The sequence below is a fragment of the Hirundo rustica genome, chromosome 9 (assembly GCF_015227805.2).
Source record: "Hirundo rustica isolate bHirRus1 chromosome 9, bHirRus1.pri.v3, whole genome shotgun sequence".
Taxonomy (NCBI): Eukaryota; Metazoa; Chordata; class Aves; order Passeriformes; family Hirundinidae; genus Hirundo; species Hirundo rustica.
The window spans coordinates 28322400-28340101 of NC_053458.1; the positions used below are offsets into that span (position 1 = coordinate 28322400).

At 41.0% G+C, this 17702-nt stretch overlaps 1 protein-coding gene across 4 annotated transcripts in view; it reads left to right on the top strand.

Annotated features, from left to right (window-relative positions):
• The window catches only part of KIFAP3 (kinesin associated protein 3), a 66505-nt gene that overhangs the window by 1469 nt on the left and 47334 nt on the right, over positions 1–17702 (top strand). For all 4 annotated transcript variants that reach the window (XM_040073370.2, XM_040073369.2, XM_058421727.1 and 1 more), the window contains exons 2-10: positions 3070–3201; positions 4450–4604; positions 5697–5752; positions 6243–6384; positions 7493–7592; positions 8338–8462; positions 8959–9057; positions 9746–9924; positions 12073–12235. In XM_040073370.2, the coding sequence (XP_039929304.1) occupies positions 3070–3201; positions 4450–4604; positions 5697–5752; positions 6243–6384; positions 7493–7592; positions 8338–8462; positions 8959–9057; positions 9746–9924; positions 12073–12235 (1151 nt within the window). The remainder of the gene's footprint in view (positions 1–3069; positions 3202–4449; positions 4605–5696; positions 5753–6242; positions 6385–7492; positions 7593–8337; positions 8463–8958; positions 9058–9745; positions 9925–12072; positions 12236–17702) is intronic.

The window sequence follows — 17702 nt, forward strand, 5'->3', positions numbered from 1 at the left end:
AAAAATCGAATGGCCACCCTTAATTAAATAAACAGCTGTAACTTTAAAGTAGTGCCTGTTTTTCAAGCCTTACCTGTTCAGTTTCTGCCTTCTTATGTGATTTTGTAGGAATCTTTGTTTTCGTAGTCATCCCTGCAACCGGTGTAGCTGTCTCTCCTTTTTGGGAGCCCAAACCCAAACCTACCTGCTGTTGTGTTTGATGTGACCAGGCTGGTGTGCAGGTCTGGGACTCTGCTCCCTGTTTCCCTTTGTCATCCTCCATGGGCACTCCCCTTCCCACCAAGTCTGACTTGCAGGGATTTGTTGTTGGGTTTTCAGCCTTACCCACGTGCGCCGTTTGTCCCACTTTTCATTAGGATAGTTTGCTTTTGCTTTTTGCCTCTAAAGGAATTAGTTAATAAAGGATATTAACACTCCAGTTTTGGTTATATGAGCTCAGCTTGCCCAGCTTTTGTCTGTAGAAAAGGCCTTTCTCTTTTCAACCTTGAACTGAGCTGGGCTCTTGTTGACAAAGCAAGCAGTGAAGTGAAAGGACAGGCTGATGTGCATGAGAGCTCCCCAGTGCATTGCTGCTTACAGTCATTATAATATTTGCAGTTTAAAATGTTTTATGAATTGATTTACAGACTCAAGATGTGTAGAAAATCAGTAAAGAAGATGTTTGTAAATTTGGGGGAGCAAAGGGGATTTTTTTTTCTGTAAATATTTACCTTGTGATGCTGACAATCTGAATGCAGTGGTTTCCAAATGAAAAAACTTCAGTGGTTGGGGAGTACGTTTCAGTGCAGGTCCTCAAGCTTTTCACAAGGTAGGATTTTCAGAGAGGGAACTTGGCTGTGTATTGATTTGTGACTTCATTAGCTCAGAAATAGCTCAGGCAGAGATGGTGTTTGTCAGTTTGAGAGGGCAGAAAATCTCTGCATCTGTAATTTCTTCAGTTTACCCATCTGTCCCTCTGGAAGAAATAATCAAATATGAGAAGTCCTAAAACTGTTTAAGCAGTCTTAAGCTAAGGCTCTCCTGGTTGCTAAGCTCATCAGTGGTTTACTGTTGCCAAAAGGAGGAGGTTTCACTCCTTCTATCCCTGATGATAAATAGGAAGTGTTGTTCCTTTTCTGTAGAGCACTTTAGTTCTGTTACACAGTGAAAAACTTCCTCTCTCCAAAACGTGGAGAGTTTTCTGTTGGGTTGCTGGAGTTGCCTCTGACAGGGATTGATGAGCCCTCATGTTGCACTCCAAGATGACTGCCAGGAGCAGGGAAGACACGGGGAGATCTAATCCTTTTGGCAATGATGAGCTGTTAGTTCAGCTTTATTCTTGTAAAACTTGACCAAACTCCTACTCTCTACCCATCCTTTTCTTTACATCTGTAAATATTACTAAACTGTCACTGACCAGAGCTTTGACTGTCAGGAGTCTTGAGTGTTTGCAGTTGGCATCTCCTGATAGATCTTAATGTGGAGAAATATATTTGGAGGTGGAGAGTGAGAGCTGGATTCTTTTGAAATAGATTTGCCATAAGCTTTCTGTCCTGCAAGACTGGACCTTGTGAGAACAGAGAACAGACTGCAATGAAACATCTGTTTCAAGGTACTGTTAAAGGGGAATGAACCCAAATCTCTTAAAAAAAAATCTCAAGTCATAAAGGGAGTTTTGCTATACTCTCATGGAAAATGTTATTCTCTAGCAGGGAGGTCTTTTTGTTTGCTCTATGCAGCTTTATGTCCTTGCAAGGCTGGTAGTTGAACCGGACTCTTCGTTCCCCACAGCAGACCTTTCTGTGGTTTGTGGGGGTTTTTGGGCAGCTGTATCTCAAGACAAAGGTATTTTTTGCAGCTGTATTCTGCAGAAGGGAAAGCAGACACCAGAGTAGCTGGGTAGATGGAGACACATTTCAAACATTTTCTGCTGAGAGTGGCTACACCGCAGGCTGCATCTGGATTTGCTGACATTTCCAGCTTTATGAGGTTGAAGTCATTTTCCCTGATCTAATTGACCCGATGCCACGGCTACCTGCTATCTCCTAGATGCTGATATTGCTACTGGTGAAGCCACTTTTAATTCTCTTCATGGACATGATCTGTTTAAAAAACCTGAACACCCAACAAAAAAACCACTCCACATCCCAAAAGCCAAACCTACATTTTGGAGGTGGTTTTAATTTGCAGTGTTTTAGCAGGCTGGTTTATGGCATGACTGTACATATTTGACTGGCAGTACCAAGTGGAAAAGGGACAAGTGTCATCTTTACCAATAAATAAAAATGTGCCACTGTATTCTCTGGATGTGGTTCTGCCACTGCTTGAAAACAGAAATGAGGTGTATCTTCATCCATCTGAGCCTTTCCTCAGGACCCTTGGATCTGCATGGACACAGAATTGTTGGCACGAAGGAGAGAGCAGGACAGGCCCTTTTGGCACTGACATACCCCAGAGTGCTTCCCTGCAGAATACTTCTCCCAAGGATCTGTAGCTGTAGAAAAGCAGGAAGACGTGATTGATATCTTCTGATGGCAGCTGTTGATTTTTGTAATCCCTCAAGCCTGGCAGCAGGCACAATGAGGTGAGGAACAGTAGCAAAGAGGTTTGTGTTTCAAGAGAGAATATTTAAATTGAAATACAGATTATTTGTAATTCAGTCTCAGAGAGTTGTAACTACTAGGAGTTAGCCAAGAGAATGACAAAAAAATTCCATTTGTAGAGGGCTGCACTAAGTGAAGGCCATTAGGCAAAGATTTGTCAATACTGATGAGGTAATGGGGAATCAACTGGGAAATTCACCTGCTTGGTGAAATGCATCTTTTTACTCATTGAGGTGATGTGGAACAGGATAACTTTCATTTCTTTCCTGATTTCTGTGAGTAAGGCTTGACCAGTGGCTTGGATGTTTCTGTACTACAGGTAATAGCCAGGCTCTGGTACAGCTGTGTGAGATGGAGTATGGTCTGGAAGGAGAGCACTACTTGGGTTTAGGGTCTGCACAGAACAGGAGGCAAGTAACTGATTTCTGCTCTGGTGAGTTTTTCTGAGCTTTTCATTTAATCAAATTTTTTTTTCCCTTTATGACAGGAAGGTAAAAGGAGGTAACATAGATGTGCATCCGTCTGAGAAAGCCCTCATTGTCCATTATGAAGTGGAAGCAACGATTCTGGGAGAGAATGGAGACCCCATGCTGGGGGAACGCAAGGAATGTCAGAAAATGTAAGATCATAGCAAGCTCTGATATTTTATTTCAATCTTTGTAGTCATTGATTTAATAACTCAGAGTACCACCTACCTCTGAGAAATTGTGGCTTATAATCTTTATGCAACTTAGTGCTGGACTAGCAGAGGGTTTCAAAGCTAGGAAATAACATGTGCCTAGGAAGGTTAACATCTGAAACACACGTTGTAAATCGCTTTCCAGCCATGTCCTGTAAGGTGTTCTGTAAAGAAAAGTGATGACTCCTGTTTTACATGATGGGTTATTGAGGCAGAGAAAGGTAAAGTTATTGTTTCCAGTGCAAATGGTAGTTCATGTTGGAGCAAGAAGTACCACTGAACGTCCTGACAGCCTTATGCTCCAGCTGTTGGCTCTCCTGTTGTTTTGATCTGCCCCTGCCCAGCCAGTGAATTCATTGCTTTATCTGCATTTTACTTTTGCCTGGTTAATTTCTTTCAAGACCATTAAAATATTCCCCAATGAAAAAGCCCAGAGAACTATCTTAACTTCAGTTTTCAAGCTACAAAGTCAGACTTATTCTAGGGGGGTTTTAACTCTGTACTGATTTCTTTTTGAAAATTTGAGCTGAAGTGGCTGCCTGTGTGTGTGTGTTAGAAGAATAATTGGGGGAAGAAGAAAAGAGTATCCTTAAACTGTCTCAAATTTTTGAAGATATCAGAGGCATTCTTCTGTCATCAGATGAATCAGCAACTTGCATCTGCGAGGTGTGGAATTCCTTTTTGTTCCACTGTTGTTGATGCCCATAGAGATTTCTTGCTGCTCATTGCTTGTGGACCTGGCTGCAGATCTGCCAGAGCTGTGGGAGATGCCTGCCACTGCAAAAGAACTTTCCTGTGCAGACAACACCCAGAACTGTCTCTCATTTGGGACTTCTTTGTTTGCAATACTCCTTTGTGGTCCTGTGCACTTTTCATGGGGTATATTGCAAATCAGTTACTGTCTTTTGTACCTCAGATGGTTGTAAGGGATCTGTTCATACAGCTGCCTTTAATGTTGCTGCTTGTCAGCTCATGAACAGTTACGCTCCACCAAATCTGTTTGACAGTTGCTTGCCATTTGGAGTTCAGAGACACCACTTTGACATGAAAGGCACAGGCACTGGGTGTATCAGGATCGCTTCTGCTTGAAGAAATTCATGACTGTGTAAATATAATCAAAGGACTGAAGATAAAAAAAACCCAAAAAACCAAAACCAAAAACTGAAAAGACACTTGTCTGTGTTGCAGAATTCGGCTGAAGAGTCTTAATGCAAACACAGACATTTGTTCCCTGGCTCGAAAGGTTGTTGAAGAATGCAAGCTCATTCACCCCTCCAAGCTTGCAGAAGTAGAGCAGCTGCTGTACTACCTGCAGAACCGCAGAGATTCCTCAGCGGGAAAAGGTAAAAAATACAGGAACAAAGTAGCTTGGCACTGGGGTGCCTCAGCCTTGAACAAATACTGACATTTCTAGCTGAGAGCCCTATGTGTCTGATGTACCAGATCTCTGGGGACGGTGACAGTAGGGGACACGTATGTTTTATCACCCTTGGAAACAATTATGATATTAAAGTGAGATTACCTTTTTAACAACCAAATTTATTTTATTATTTTGGTTACAGTTAGTATTGATGCTTCTTACTGGCTGCCTTTGGCTTTAGCAGGACTTGAGAGGTACAGATTCTGCTATTGGGTGCAGCCTCATCACATTGAATCTGCACTTACAGTGACATCTAAGAGGATCTTCCTAGAAGTACCTCTGCCATCACCTTGTGCGGGGGTAGACAGTGTGCTGAGGCTGAATTTGGGCTGTGTGTAAAGCTAGAGACTTTCAGAGCCTGACAAGCTTTGGTCCAGTGTAGCAGACAGCCTGGGATATTTCTCTCATCTTGTCATCTTAAGTTCCAGGCCTCTTGGTGCTCCTTAAGTTCACCGTAAATTTTTTGCTCAGGGCACAGTTGAATATTTAACATTAGATTTTACATTACCTTGCAGTTATCAAGGTTTCTTGCAACCATGAAATAGTAAGCTTTGTTCTCAAGCTGGATTCCTAATGAAACAAATGTAAGATGAAGATTTATGTTATATATGGGGTTTGATTGTAAGAACTTTGCATGTTTTACCCTCTTTCACTCTGCATTTCTGTGTCTTGGTGTGTTGTCACAGGGCACAAGCAGAACCAAAGCTGCTGAGGTCTCTTGCAGTGGGAGTGAGTGTTGTCACTCTGGGCCTGCTCTTATGTTTATTACCCTCTGTCTCACCAGCTGATTGGGTTCTCTCTGATCATTTAGACTGCGTTGTCAAAAGGCAGCTGAGGATTTACTTTACCCCCTTGGGACTGTTCAGCCTGAGCTTGTACTAGTCTGGCAAGTCGGCTGGACACAAAAGGACTTTGACCTTGATTTAACTAGAGTATTCATTATGAGAGCTCTGGATATGTGTTTGGTCAGTGTTTGTGTGTAACTTAACTGCACCCATGTCTTTTTTCGTTATAGAAAGGAAAGAGAAAACCAACAAGCCAAAAGACCCACCCCCATTTGAAGGAACAGAGGTAAATATTGGTGTTAAAAGAGAAGTGCAAACCCTGTTTACTACTTCAGTAAGCAGTGACCAAAGGGAGGAGGGGAGAGAAGATGCTGGATTCTTGTGATTTTTTGATTCTTGTTTTTTAAACAAAGAACTTGGTTTGGAAATATTGCACAATGGAAAAAAATTATCTCCATAAAGGGTAAAATATTCAACTTGCATACTTGCCCCTCCAAGTATAGCACGCAGCAGGGCAGCCAGTGAGGTCTGGAACATTGGACAGGACACGGAGTCATGTCTGAGCATCCTTTTATTTTTAGGAATTATATCTCCTCAGATTTCCTGGTGTTCATTGGCAGTGATTCTGCATGTGTTTGTTAACTTGTATTTTATTTTTGCCTAAGATCTGTACTCAGAAGCTGAGTGCCCTTTGGTGTCATGACTGAATAACATTGTGATTGCTGGTGTTGAGTTGCCATGTCTCCTGTGAAACTCTTGCTTCTGGCTGCTTTCAGATTGATGAAGTGGCCAATATCAATGACATGGATGAGTACATTGAGTTACTGTACGAGGACATTCCTGACAAGGTGCGTGGCTCTGCCCTCATCCTGCAGCTGGCCAGGAATCCTGATAATTTGGAAGAGCTGCTTATAAACGGTAATTTTAAAACCCAATGGTCATTTGTCTTGATGTGCTGTTAATTTGTGTCCAGGGGAAAGTGGTTCACCTTTAATTTGGGATTTTCTTTAATTTGCTAGGCTCTTATTTCTCTGTGTATAATAAGGTAGCCATCAAAGCCCAGCTGAGTCTGCAAATGGGTGCTGCTCAGACTGGTCTTAGGTGAGCCTAATACTGAAATTTTCCTAGGCTCTAGAGGCTTCAGCTATTTTTTTCTGATCCTAGGTTTTTTGATGCTAAATTAACTTCAGCTGGCATTACTGCTGGAGATGGGAATGTATTGTTGTAGTCTGTAGATCAGGAAACTTGCCTTGAAAAGGGGATTTGCAAGCTGACATCAGTTAATCTTGTGATTTTCTTTCCTTGCCCCTTTTGTCTCTTTTGCTGAGCCCTTATACCCTCACATTCCTTGAGTAAATGATGACTTCAACACATGCCCATCTTGCAGTGTCACCATGGAAGATGGAATGGGACGGGAATGGTGAGCCATGAAATAATGGCTTGTCCCTATGAGCTGTTGAAAATATTTAGTGCATTGTGTTCCCAGTTGCTGCTTTGCTGATCAACTAGCATGGTGTACATGAAGAGAGACTAGTTAGGGGAAGGTGAATGGAAAAGTGAGATTAAATATGACAAGGAGAAACCAAACTATTAAATAATATGAAGTAGATTCAAGGGGAAAAATAAATAGAAAGATGGATGAGAAATGTCAAGGTAAAGTTTAAAGGGCGTTTGAAAGTGAAAATTGTGATGTTTAAGGCAGGGGACGCAATGTGGTGTGGAACACAGAGCTGGCAAAGGCCACAAGATCTGAAGCTTAGTGGGAGTTTTAAGATGCCTTTGGTGTTTGCTTGCACTTTCCTTCCATGTTGCTGCCTCTTATGGTTTGTGACAGGGTGACCACCCAAGGTACTCTGGTGCTGTCTCCAAACAGAACTCGTGAGCAGTGTTGCCTGTTAAAATGAGATACCTGTGAAAGTGTTCCACTAGAAAACTGAGAATAAGGTGTATTCAAATTCTGAGACTCACAAGCTAAAGTGGAGGGACATAAAATGTTGATGCTTCTCTAAATCTCGTCTCACTTCAGAAACTGCCCTGGTTGCATTGGCTAGAGTGCTGAGGGAAGACTGGAAACAAAGCATTGAACTGGCTACCAATATAATTTACATTTTCTTCTGCTTTTCGAGGTGAGTGCAGAGTCCCAGATTTAGGAACATAAGGAATGTAGCTCTGCTTAGTGGCTTTCATTTGTTTTCTGCTCAGCGCTACAAAACTTCACTGAAAGGGGAAAGAACAGACAAGAAACACGTTCATGCCTCAGTTCTGTCACTTAGAACAAAAAGAAGTCTCATGATGAGCCAATTTGTAAGAGAGCTGGGGAGAAACTAGTAAAGATTCTGATTCATAGCTGTGTGTCAGAAATGAAAGGTGGCTGAGCTGCCACCTCTAATTTCCATCTGCATTCCTACAGGGAAGAAACATGTTCAAAGCTGAAGTGAGTGCTTGCTCTTATTTAGCTATGCCAGTGTTTCAGCATACCCTGCCTAGAAATAATTCAAGCAGAAATTGCATTTACCTTGGTTTTAGGTCTCTATTACATTTCTGGTGAGGAGAGAGTGCTCTGAAGCACTTGCAGTATGGAAGGCAGGGCTGAGGGGAAAAACTTTTCCTTTATGCATGAAAATTGGGATGTGTTATTTTGATCTGTAACAAGAAACGGTTCCTTGTCTTTTTACAAGTTGAGAAAACATTCAAGTTTTCAGGGATTGTTCTTGTTTTGAAATAATTTTCCAGTGGGGAAATGCTATAATGGGGCGCACTGTAAATACCTTTTTTAATATTTCATGTGGTACAGTATTGCTACCATAGATGGCAAAAGAGATATGGAGTTGTTGGCATTTATTCCTTACAAGTATTATTTTTTCAATGTAGTTTCTCTCAATTTCATGGGATAATCACACATTACAAAATTGGAGCTCTGTGTATGAATATCATAGACCATGAACTGAAGAGACACGAGCTTTGGCAGGAAGAACTTGGTAAAAAGAAGAAAGCTGATATCCTTTTGATGCTCTGACATAGCCTGATGGCTTCTGACTTGTCTTGATGAGTGTTGTTGGGTAACACAAGATGAATACACAGCACCTTCTGTAAAAGCAGTAGAATTTACCAGAAAGTGCAAAATAGAATTGCAGATATGAGAAAGACCAAGAGTGAAGATTTTGGGATATGGAAGAGGTTAAGCTGAAGCTACTAAAGCAACGCAAGGGAAAAAAAAAAAAAAAAAAAAAAAAAAAAAAAAAAAGTTGTATTTTATGACCAGTATGTCTTAGAACATCTGTGCTGCTTATTAGGGTATAAAATATCCTTGCCTAGGAGGGAAGAATTATGGCCTGGATTGCAGGTGCAGCAGGCCGGTTCTGAGGGAGAGTCATGATACTGGATATTCCACAGATCCCTTGCTTTTCACTAGTGATTGAGGAACACTTTTGAGGACAATTGTTATCTAGCCTGCATCACTTTCCTCTGAACTCCTTAACTTCTGTAATTCACTTGATGAAGATCCTGAAAATCAAACCCTGAAAAAGGACTATGAGAAAACTTACAAGAAATACAAAGGGCTGGTTGTCAAGCAGGAACAGCTGCTTAGAGGTACCAAATCCAAATAGAAAATTATTTTGTTGTTGGTAGACATGGCTGAGGGATCCTGTTTGATTCTTGTTATAACCAGGATGTCTTAAACATCCTGAATGTGTGGATGAATATGGAAGTGTTGCCAAAGAATAGGGAGAAGACAAGTGCTTAATCAGATTGTTTAACACTATTAATAATTTCAAAAGCCATTTGTCAGAAGTAGAGCAAAAGTGATCCACTCTTTGCTCATGATGTTGGTTTGGGAGGAGTTGGGTATTTGTTTTTTTTTGAATTTGCCTAACTTAGTTTGTATCTGACTCTTTGAATAGATTTCATTCTATCTCTGTTTTTGTACTAAAATACACCTTGTGTTAGATTGAAATGATCTGAGTGGCAAACCTTTCCTGAGAGGGGCTTTTGAATGCCTCCTGTTGGAATTGAACTTTAAAAAGATACAAACCACACAATATAAAAAGCTTCTAGTGATCATAATTCTGATTTTTTCAGAGCCACTATTAGAATTAATCTTCTTAATGCTTTTTAAAGAGGCAGAAAAAAAGAAGTATTTACAGGCAATTTCCTTCAAAATGCATTGAAAAGGGAGCATGATGCTTGTGAAAGTCTTATCTTCAGCACTTAAAGTGTAAATAGAGACTTGTTTAGTTGGTTTTGATCTGTTGGTGTGATTTGTGTTGACCTTTGTTAGTTGCCATTTACCTTCTCCTAAACCTCGCTGAGGATACTCGCATTGAGCTGAAGATGAGGAACAAGAACATTGTCCACATGTTGGTGAAAGCACTGGACCGGGATAATTTTGAGCTGCTTATCCTCGTTGTCACCTTCCTGAAGAAACTCAGCATTTTCATGGAGAACAAAAATGATATGGTGAGGCTTGTAGCACTCTGCTGCAATGCTGGAAAGGTTGGAGTTCTGAAAACTTTGTGTGGTTGGAGGGAAGAGGGAGACATCTCTGCTTTCACACTGACTATCTGTAGCACTGATTATCCTATTGTGTTACAAGTAAAATGAGTGAAAGAAAAGCCCAACATCCAATCTTAACCTACTGCAAACAGTTTTGAGGAAATGTAATCCCAAACAGAGAATATGATGCAAAATATGATCCACAAAATTCCAAATTTTGAATTCAGCACCTCAGAGTCTTGTCATACCTGCACTTCTGGTGGTGCCCATGTCTCTGCCCCCTGACTTTACTCTTGTGACAACATATTATTGTTTCTGCCATGTATTGACTTGGGAAGAGAGGTGTTTATCCTTCTGGAGTTTGCTAGACTAGTTTACTTATTTCCTCTGTCAGTTTGGTTTTGAAAGGCACTTCACATCTGTCCCTTCCTGCTCCCAGTAGCTCCTAAGAACTGGAGGCAGTTATCCTTCATAAGCTTTTTTTTTTTGTTTGTTTTGATGAACTCTTACACTTCTGAAATTGTAGCATACTTTTTTTTTGTGACTTCAAGCTCTAGTCAAATATCTCCTTTACTGATACTTTAATAGATGCTTGACTTTACCTTTGTGCCTCTATTACAATTTATTAGATAAAAATGATACATTTTCCTTGTCCGTGAGGTGTAATCTGAGATCAGTGGTACACAGAGAAGCTGAGATGAAAAGATCTGTGTAAAAGCAGTAGTGAATTAACTGGACCTTTGCATGCATGTGCACTGAACACTGCAGACAAAAGGTATCTCCCTTATTTATATATGGGACTTGGTTAGGAAAATAAGAATTAGCTCTCCAGCCCACTGATTTGCTGGCACACTTTCCCCATGCCACCTGATTTAGTGGAAAGACAAATGAAACAAAGTTCAAATTTTCTTTCAGAGTGTTCTAACAGCATTGAAAATGTTGATGTGCTTCAGGTCAGCTGAGCATTCCTTACTGATAATGAAGATGATGCTTTTTCTCCATGGTTTTATTAAGGAAAGCGACCAGCGAAGGAGAAGGTGTTCTGATATTTGTATTGAACAGTAATACAGAACTGTCAAAGGCAAAATGATCCAAGATTAGTTGTGCAGCACCTGATTCTAAGTAAAACTGAGTAATCCATATGTATTTATAGCACATTCTTTCCTTGGCTATTCCAGGGCCATATTAAATTCAAAGCAGTGAGGTAGGAGTTCTTGCTATCTGATTGTTTCTGATCAAAGCTGTCCAGGCAGTTGTTAAATTATTGCACTGGGTTGTGGGGGGAGAGCTGTAGTTTCTTTTCTTAGTATTCATTCAGTGTCTATTTATAACTAGAGTAGTAATGTACGTGGAGAAGTTTGAAGAATGCCAAGTAATTTTATGTGCCTCCTTCTGGCCAAAGAAGGATCTGGGAAACAAAAAATGAACGCATTTAAAAGATTATGTCAAATAAAAGCACAGAAATGTTGCTTAAAACATGATAAAAACTTTCTGAAGTCTTGCCAGTTCAGATGTATTTTCTGGCTGGTAAAGTGAACATGATCTCAGGAACTGATACCACTTCTCAGTTCCTGGATTCCACTTTTTAATTGGAAAGTGATACATGTTTCAAGATGACTTTCATGCTTTTATTAAATTTACATGCAGGATGGCATGCCTCTTCTGAGAGCACATGCACACTTCTGTCTAGGGGTTCATTTAAAATTCATAATGAAAGGTCTCAAATTCTTTTTGGATGCCAATTTTCTGTCTTTCTTGGTTGGGTATATCTTTGACTCTACTGGCAGTTGCTGCAGGATTGCATGTGTTAAAGTTTAAATGAGTTTGCTCACCCCAATCTAGTTTTGCAGGTCATGTCTTCACCACATTCCTGCAGTATTCCAACTGTGAGGAATGTTTCCAAGACATCTGAACTGGTTGGTTCAAAACCTTTTTTAATCAATGTTTCCCAGTAACCCAGTCTAGAAGATTTCAACCACAAAGGCATAAGCAAAACTACTTCAGATGAAAATACATTAACAGTCGCTATTATGGCTACAAATTGGATACTGAAGCCAGAGTAAGTTTGGATGGATTATGATTTTTGGGGTTTTTTTTTCCCTTGAAATACAGGTTGAAATGGATATTATCGAAAAACTTGTGAAAATGGTACCATGTGAACATGAAGACCTGCTGAATATCACTCTTCGACTCTTACTGAATCTCTCCTTTGACACAGGCCTGAGAAGTAAAATGGTCCATGTTGGTTTGCTTCCCAAACTCACTGCACTCCTGGGTATGTCTTCTCTTGGTCTAGCACAGACATTTCAGCATTTCAGTGGAGCTGTTTGCACCATGGTGTGGTGTTTCTAAAAGTTGCTGTGTCACTTTTGTCTTTGCTGTTTCCTCACTACTCCCAGCTTCTCAGCATTCACATCATCTTGTCACACACAGGTTTAAACAGAAGTTTAGAATGTTTCCAGTAGATTTACTTCTAGGGTCTCTTAAACTGTAGAATGAATCTTGCAGTCTTTCAAAGTTACCTCAGTCGCTTCCTGAAAACCACGTGAGCTGACACATGAATGATGTTTGTAATTCTGGGGGAACAGCTAGGAAAAATAGCCAGCGACTTCACAGAGCCTAGCTGATGAAGGTACAAACTATATATATTTATATGTATGTTTGTTTGTTTGTTTGTTTTTAATGAAGCTTGATATACCTGCTGGCTCTTGTAACTTGTCCAAGACAGATCAGAAATCTCCCAAATTTGTTAATTTTCAGTCTAGGCAGTGCTGGTTTCTAGACTTTCAGCTTGGCAGTCTTGTGTTAATATCATGTAAGCACATCAGATAGAAGTGAAACTTTTTGTTGTCTCAAGGGGAAAGCCATGGAAACAATAAGGTGTTTGGAAAAAGCAGAGGATTTTTCTGTTTGATCATTGTTGTATGCTGGAGTTCTGAGGAGGGACTTCTATTGCTTTTTGTGTGTTCTTTGGCTGATACTACCTGGAGGCTGCTCTGGTAGATAGGCTGAAGGTTTAGCAGCTTTTGGCTCTAAGGATTGCTGAGTGAGACTAGAGGATCTTGTCTGGTGTGAATCACTGATGCAAGATTGCTAAAGTCTTCTGAAATCGGTTGGATTTGGGATGTGCTGAATTCAGTGCAGAGGGTGTATCCAGGTACTGGCTGGAGCAGGGGCAGTGCAGTGGTGAATCTCAGCTTTCTCCTCTAGCTTTGAAGTCTCTTAGGGTTCTCTGTCTCCTCAATTCTACTTCAATCTCAACACAGCCTTATTGCTCTTTAGTGAACACCATGAAAATTTGGAGTGCTTTGGAAGCGTTAATCCTGTTGGTGATTGTTATAGGACAGCTACCTGGTGCAGACTGAAATGCCTCACATCCTTTTATACTTTCTGTCCCACAACCAGGTTTGCACTGGTCTGAGCTAGGACAATGAAAATGGGCATTTGAAATCCCTCTTCTTTATCTTTTTATCCTCAAGACAATGTTATTTGGTAGTAATGTGAACTGCAAAATGGAAGCTGATGAGGAAATCTCTTTCCTCTTATTTGAGAGAGGATCTGGTTAGTTATTTTGGTTCAGCTTGGGTTGTAAGCTTTTTGGAGCAGGAGCTTGTCCCTTTTGTTCATACAGCAGATTATGTGGTGGTCTAAGGGGACCTTCTGGAGATTTGTCACCCCAGGCAATGGCATGACACAAATCACTGGAGTCCCTGCTCCCAGAAATTCCCCACTTAAGAGTAGAGTCAGACGGAACTCCCCAGTTAAAATCTGCTTTCTAGAGTCTGTTTGTAATGTGGAGAGGAGAATTGCTTTCCAAATGCCATTCTTTTAGAGTTGTAACTAGGCCTGTGTGGAGGCTGTTTAGCTCAGAAGAACTGGTTGCTAAAATTGGAGTCTGTTCCTCAAGTGGCTGTTAGGGTAATCTACTGCAAGTCCTGCTGGTACTTCCGGAATAGTCACAGTGTGTTTCTTTCCTCATCTTGGAGTATTCAACCATTCTTTCTCTGGTTCTTAATTTTAATATTTCATAAAGGCATGTGCTGTTTGTCCTTGCTTCTCCCTAGAAGAATCGGTTGATATTTACTTTTGATGTGCTGACTAGAAAAACTAGGTCGAAGTATTGTCTATTACTTGTTTCTTTAAGCCATCACTGTGATTTGTGAGACTTTTCTTGGTATGGTGATTCAAGCAATTCTCAAATGCATCACTTGGCCTATCCTGTCTGAGAGAAATCTGCAATCTGAATAATAAAACAGCCATGTGCCAGATGCCCCATTTATACAGGTTATTTGGGTATTAAACACACATTATTCAAGTCACTACCCTTCAGTTTACATTTGCAGGTCACCTCCAAGTGCTAACACGGCACAACAGCTGCTGACAAGTCCCTGTACAACTCTTAATGCCAAGAGGTCAAATGTGCTGACTCAGCCTCCTGAAATTTAGCATTTGTGCATGCTGGGCCTCTGAGTCTTTAGCACTGGGTTTGAGGTGGGTAGAAGTGAAGAGTAGTTGCTTTTTAAGGGGAGAGTTGAGGTTGCAAAGAATTAAAGGAATTGTTAGGAGTGGTTTAGGGCTGAGCATGGGGGTGAATGCAGTCTGGAGATCTGGAAGATGCACTGCTTTCCCAGTGGACACTTAATTGCTTGGGAGCAGGAGGGCCCTAAATGCAGATAGAGGCTGAAGCAGTGGGGATGAACTGGCTCCAGCTGAGCTCTCAGGAATGGAGTAAGTATGCCATGGATATAATGGAGGAGGATCATCTTCTTTCTTTCAATCACACTCCAGAGTGTTGAGGCTGCTGTTGAAAGCATGGACATGAGAAATTCTGCTTAAGTCTTGGTTTCGTTTTAATTAGCTTTTTCTTTTTAATAGTGCCAATGCCTGCTTCCCCATGGAGCTGTGCCAGTCAGAACCGCTCGCTCGTTTTCATGGCTTCTCTTCACAAGTCTCGAGTATTGTATATGACAAGGCTCCTCTTGCTCCCTGCAGGCACCCAAATTAATCAGCCACAGCTGATCTTTGTTATGCTGTGATTCTCAAAGAGCTGTGTGCAGCTAAGGGAAGTTTGACTTGAGATCTGAAGCTGAAGCAGAGCTGTGGAGGCCTGTAAGATAGAGTCTGCTGTATTCAGCTTTTTCCATACAGAGGGTGGGTAAGGACCTAAGAGGTTTTGTTGCTTTGTGTGACTTCCATCCTTTGAGAAGACCTTTTAAATGTTGAACCACCAGGGCCCTGCAGAGAATGTTTTTTGTAGAGTGGCTTTGTTTTAATACTTAGAGATTATGTTGAGAGTGATCTTTCCTTTCTGAGCCAATATATGTGAAGTATGAGAATTTATGTGAATTCACCAAGTGGTTTAACCTAGATGTTTGCCTGAAATGTGGAAAACATAGGTTCAGTGTCTTCCAGTCATCCCCTTGGAAAGAGAGACCAAAGCACCCTGTTACACACTACTCCATGGAAGTTTGCTTCCCTCGTAGGGTGCTCTCATTGTGCTCTGCATGGCAGAATTCAAGGGAAGTGGAGCAGAGGAGTGACCTTCTCCCATTATGGTAGAGTTTGGAAAGGGGGAAACAGAGCTAACTTAAAAACAGGATCCAAATCTGTTTTCTTGATCCCTGGAAATCCTTTTCCACTGTTAGACATAAGGGAAATGTTACCCTTTTTCATAATCCTTCCCCTGGATGTGTGGTTGGCTTCTTAAGTAAATGCCCTGGCAGCAAACAGAAGAAAACATTGTCTACAAGGAAAAATAAACCCCCCTCACTTTTTGTTTGGACCAAATCCACTTTGTTTTTCAGTTAAGTGGCCAAACTGAATACAAAAATTTTAGTACAGCTCTCTTAAATATAGGCACAGCTTTTGATTCATAGTCTTCTAATAAGGGTGCTATTTTATGCTGTGTCTGAGTTGTTTCTTAGCCTTTGTGAAGTGAGACAAATACTTCCCCGTTTGCCATGAGAACAGCAGGCAGTTTGTACAGCAAAGCCAGCTGAGTGCTGCTGTGGGGGTTAAGGCAGCCTGAAAAGTTCACTGGAGCCTGAAAAGCTCATTGGAGTTGGGAGCTGTGGAGCCCTGCTCAGAAGCAGCTCCTGGCAGCGTCCCTGTGTGGTGGGCAGTGCTGGATCCCTCTCCAAGGATGCAAATTACAGGGAATGCTGCAAAAGCTGTTACAGTGGGGAACTGCAATTGTCGCTACTCAAAGTGTAAAAGGAGTAGGTCTGACTCTGTGCAGGGAATAAACTTTTTTTTTTTTTTAATGATGCATGTGCTCATCTCCCAGAGCTGCTGGACAGTTCTTAGGTGTACTCAATACATATTGTCTTGAAATGCCATTTTCTTTTCTTTCACTCTCAGTGTGAGCCATGCTGAAAGAATGAAAGCCCATTATGCTTGGAAGTCAGACTTAAGTCTCTCTTGGGTTGCTTGCAATTACTATCTGCTTTTAAAAATTGAAGATTGAATGCAGATACTGGTGAGCTGAAAAGTGGGTGGGTCACAAACCAGGATTGGTTGCAAATCAGGCCCAAATGGAACATGGAGTGCAGAAGTGTTGTGCATACAGCTGTGAAAGTGCCACACAGTGCCAAGGTAGTCAATCTCAAAAAAATTTTAGACGAGGAGCATCCTGGGTTATGTTTTCTGGCACAGATTACGGTGGCTGAAAGCAATTTGGCTTTGTGGATTTGTGTTCAGCCAAGCAGATGAATGCTTGCTATACAGCACTCTGAAATACAGTGTGGGCAGCCCCAGGTAGTAACAGTATGGTTTTACCAGTCACAGATTGTGGCCAGCCTCTCTGTCTTATTAATGTGAGCATCCTGGCATGATGTTCTTAATTTCTTGGTGTTCTAAGACTTAGTGTAAGCACAATGAAGAGCAGTAGCCACCTAATTTTAGATAAAAATTCAAGGGCTCTGCAAACTCCACAGTCACACTTCTCTGACTTGTTCATTAAAGCTGGAGAAGCCAGAGCAGAGAGTAGCACTGACAGTCACATTTAGTCCTCAGTGAAGAGCCTGTCTTTACTGAGTTCATTGATAGAATCTTTTCTGGGAACTGCTGAAACTCCTCTGATATTTTTCCATTCTTTACAAGTTGGGTTTAATGAGCAATCAAAGAATTGCCAAATAGTTGTATGTTGGGCTTCTTAACAATCAAGGCTTGATATGGTATGCAGCCAAGCTGGATTGTATGGTGACTGCTGTTTAAAAAGCCAAGTAGTACTTTGCTCTCTAATTAACGGACTGCTGTGTGTTTTTAATGCTCTATTCCTTTTATGAAAGTTTCTTTTAAGAAGGCTTAAAGTAGATGTGCTCTCTTTATGAGTTCACTTGGCCTTTTTGTAATGAACTTATTATGGAGCTTCACACATCTGTTGAAAAATGGAGCTTCTTATAGGCTACTGCAGTGGTTTTTTCTGACTTTAATAGGCCTCGTTTATCCTATAAAGAAACATACATTTTCTTACCTGATCAAGTGAGCAAACAATAAGGGTCAGATGTGGCAAAGACCCTAACAAAAAGCACATGTCCAGCCATCAGGGTGAGGTAAAGTCATATCGGGATTGCTTGAAGTTATTAATGGCAGTAAAATTTATGCTTCCTCCTGTTTTCCCAATTAAATTGAGAAGCCTTTTTTTCCTAAGGTGGCTCTGCAGCAGCTGGTTCCAATACTACTTGTGTGAATATTGCCTGGGGTGTCTCCATTCCTTTATAGTAAAGGCTGGCTGGAGCACA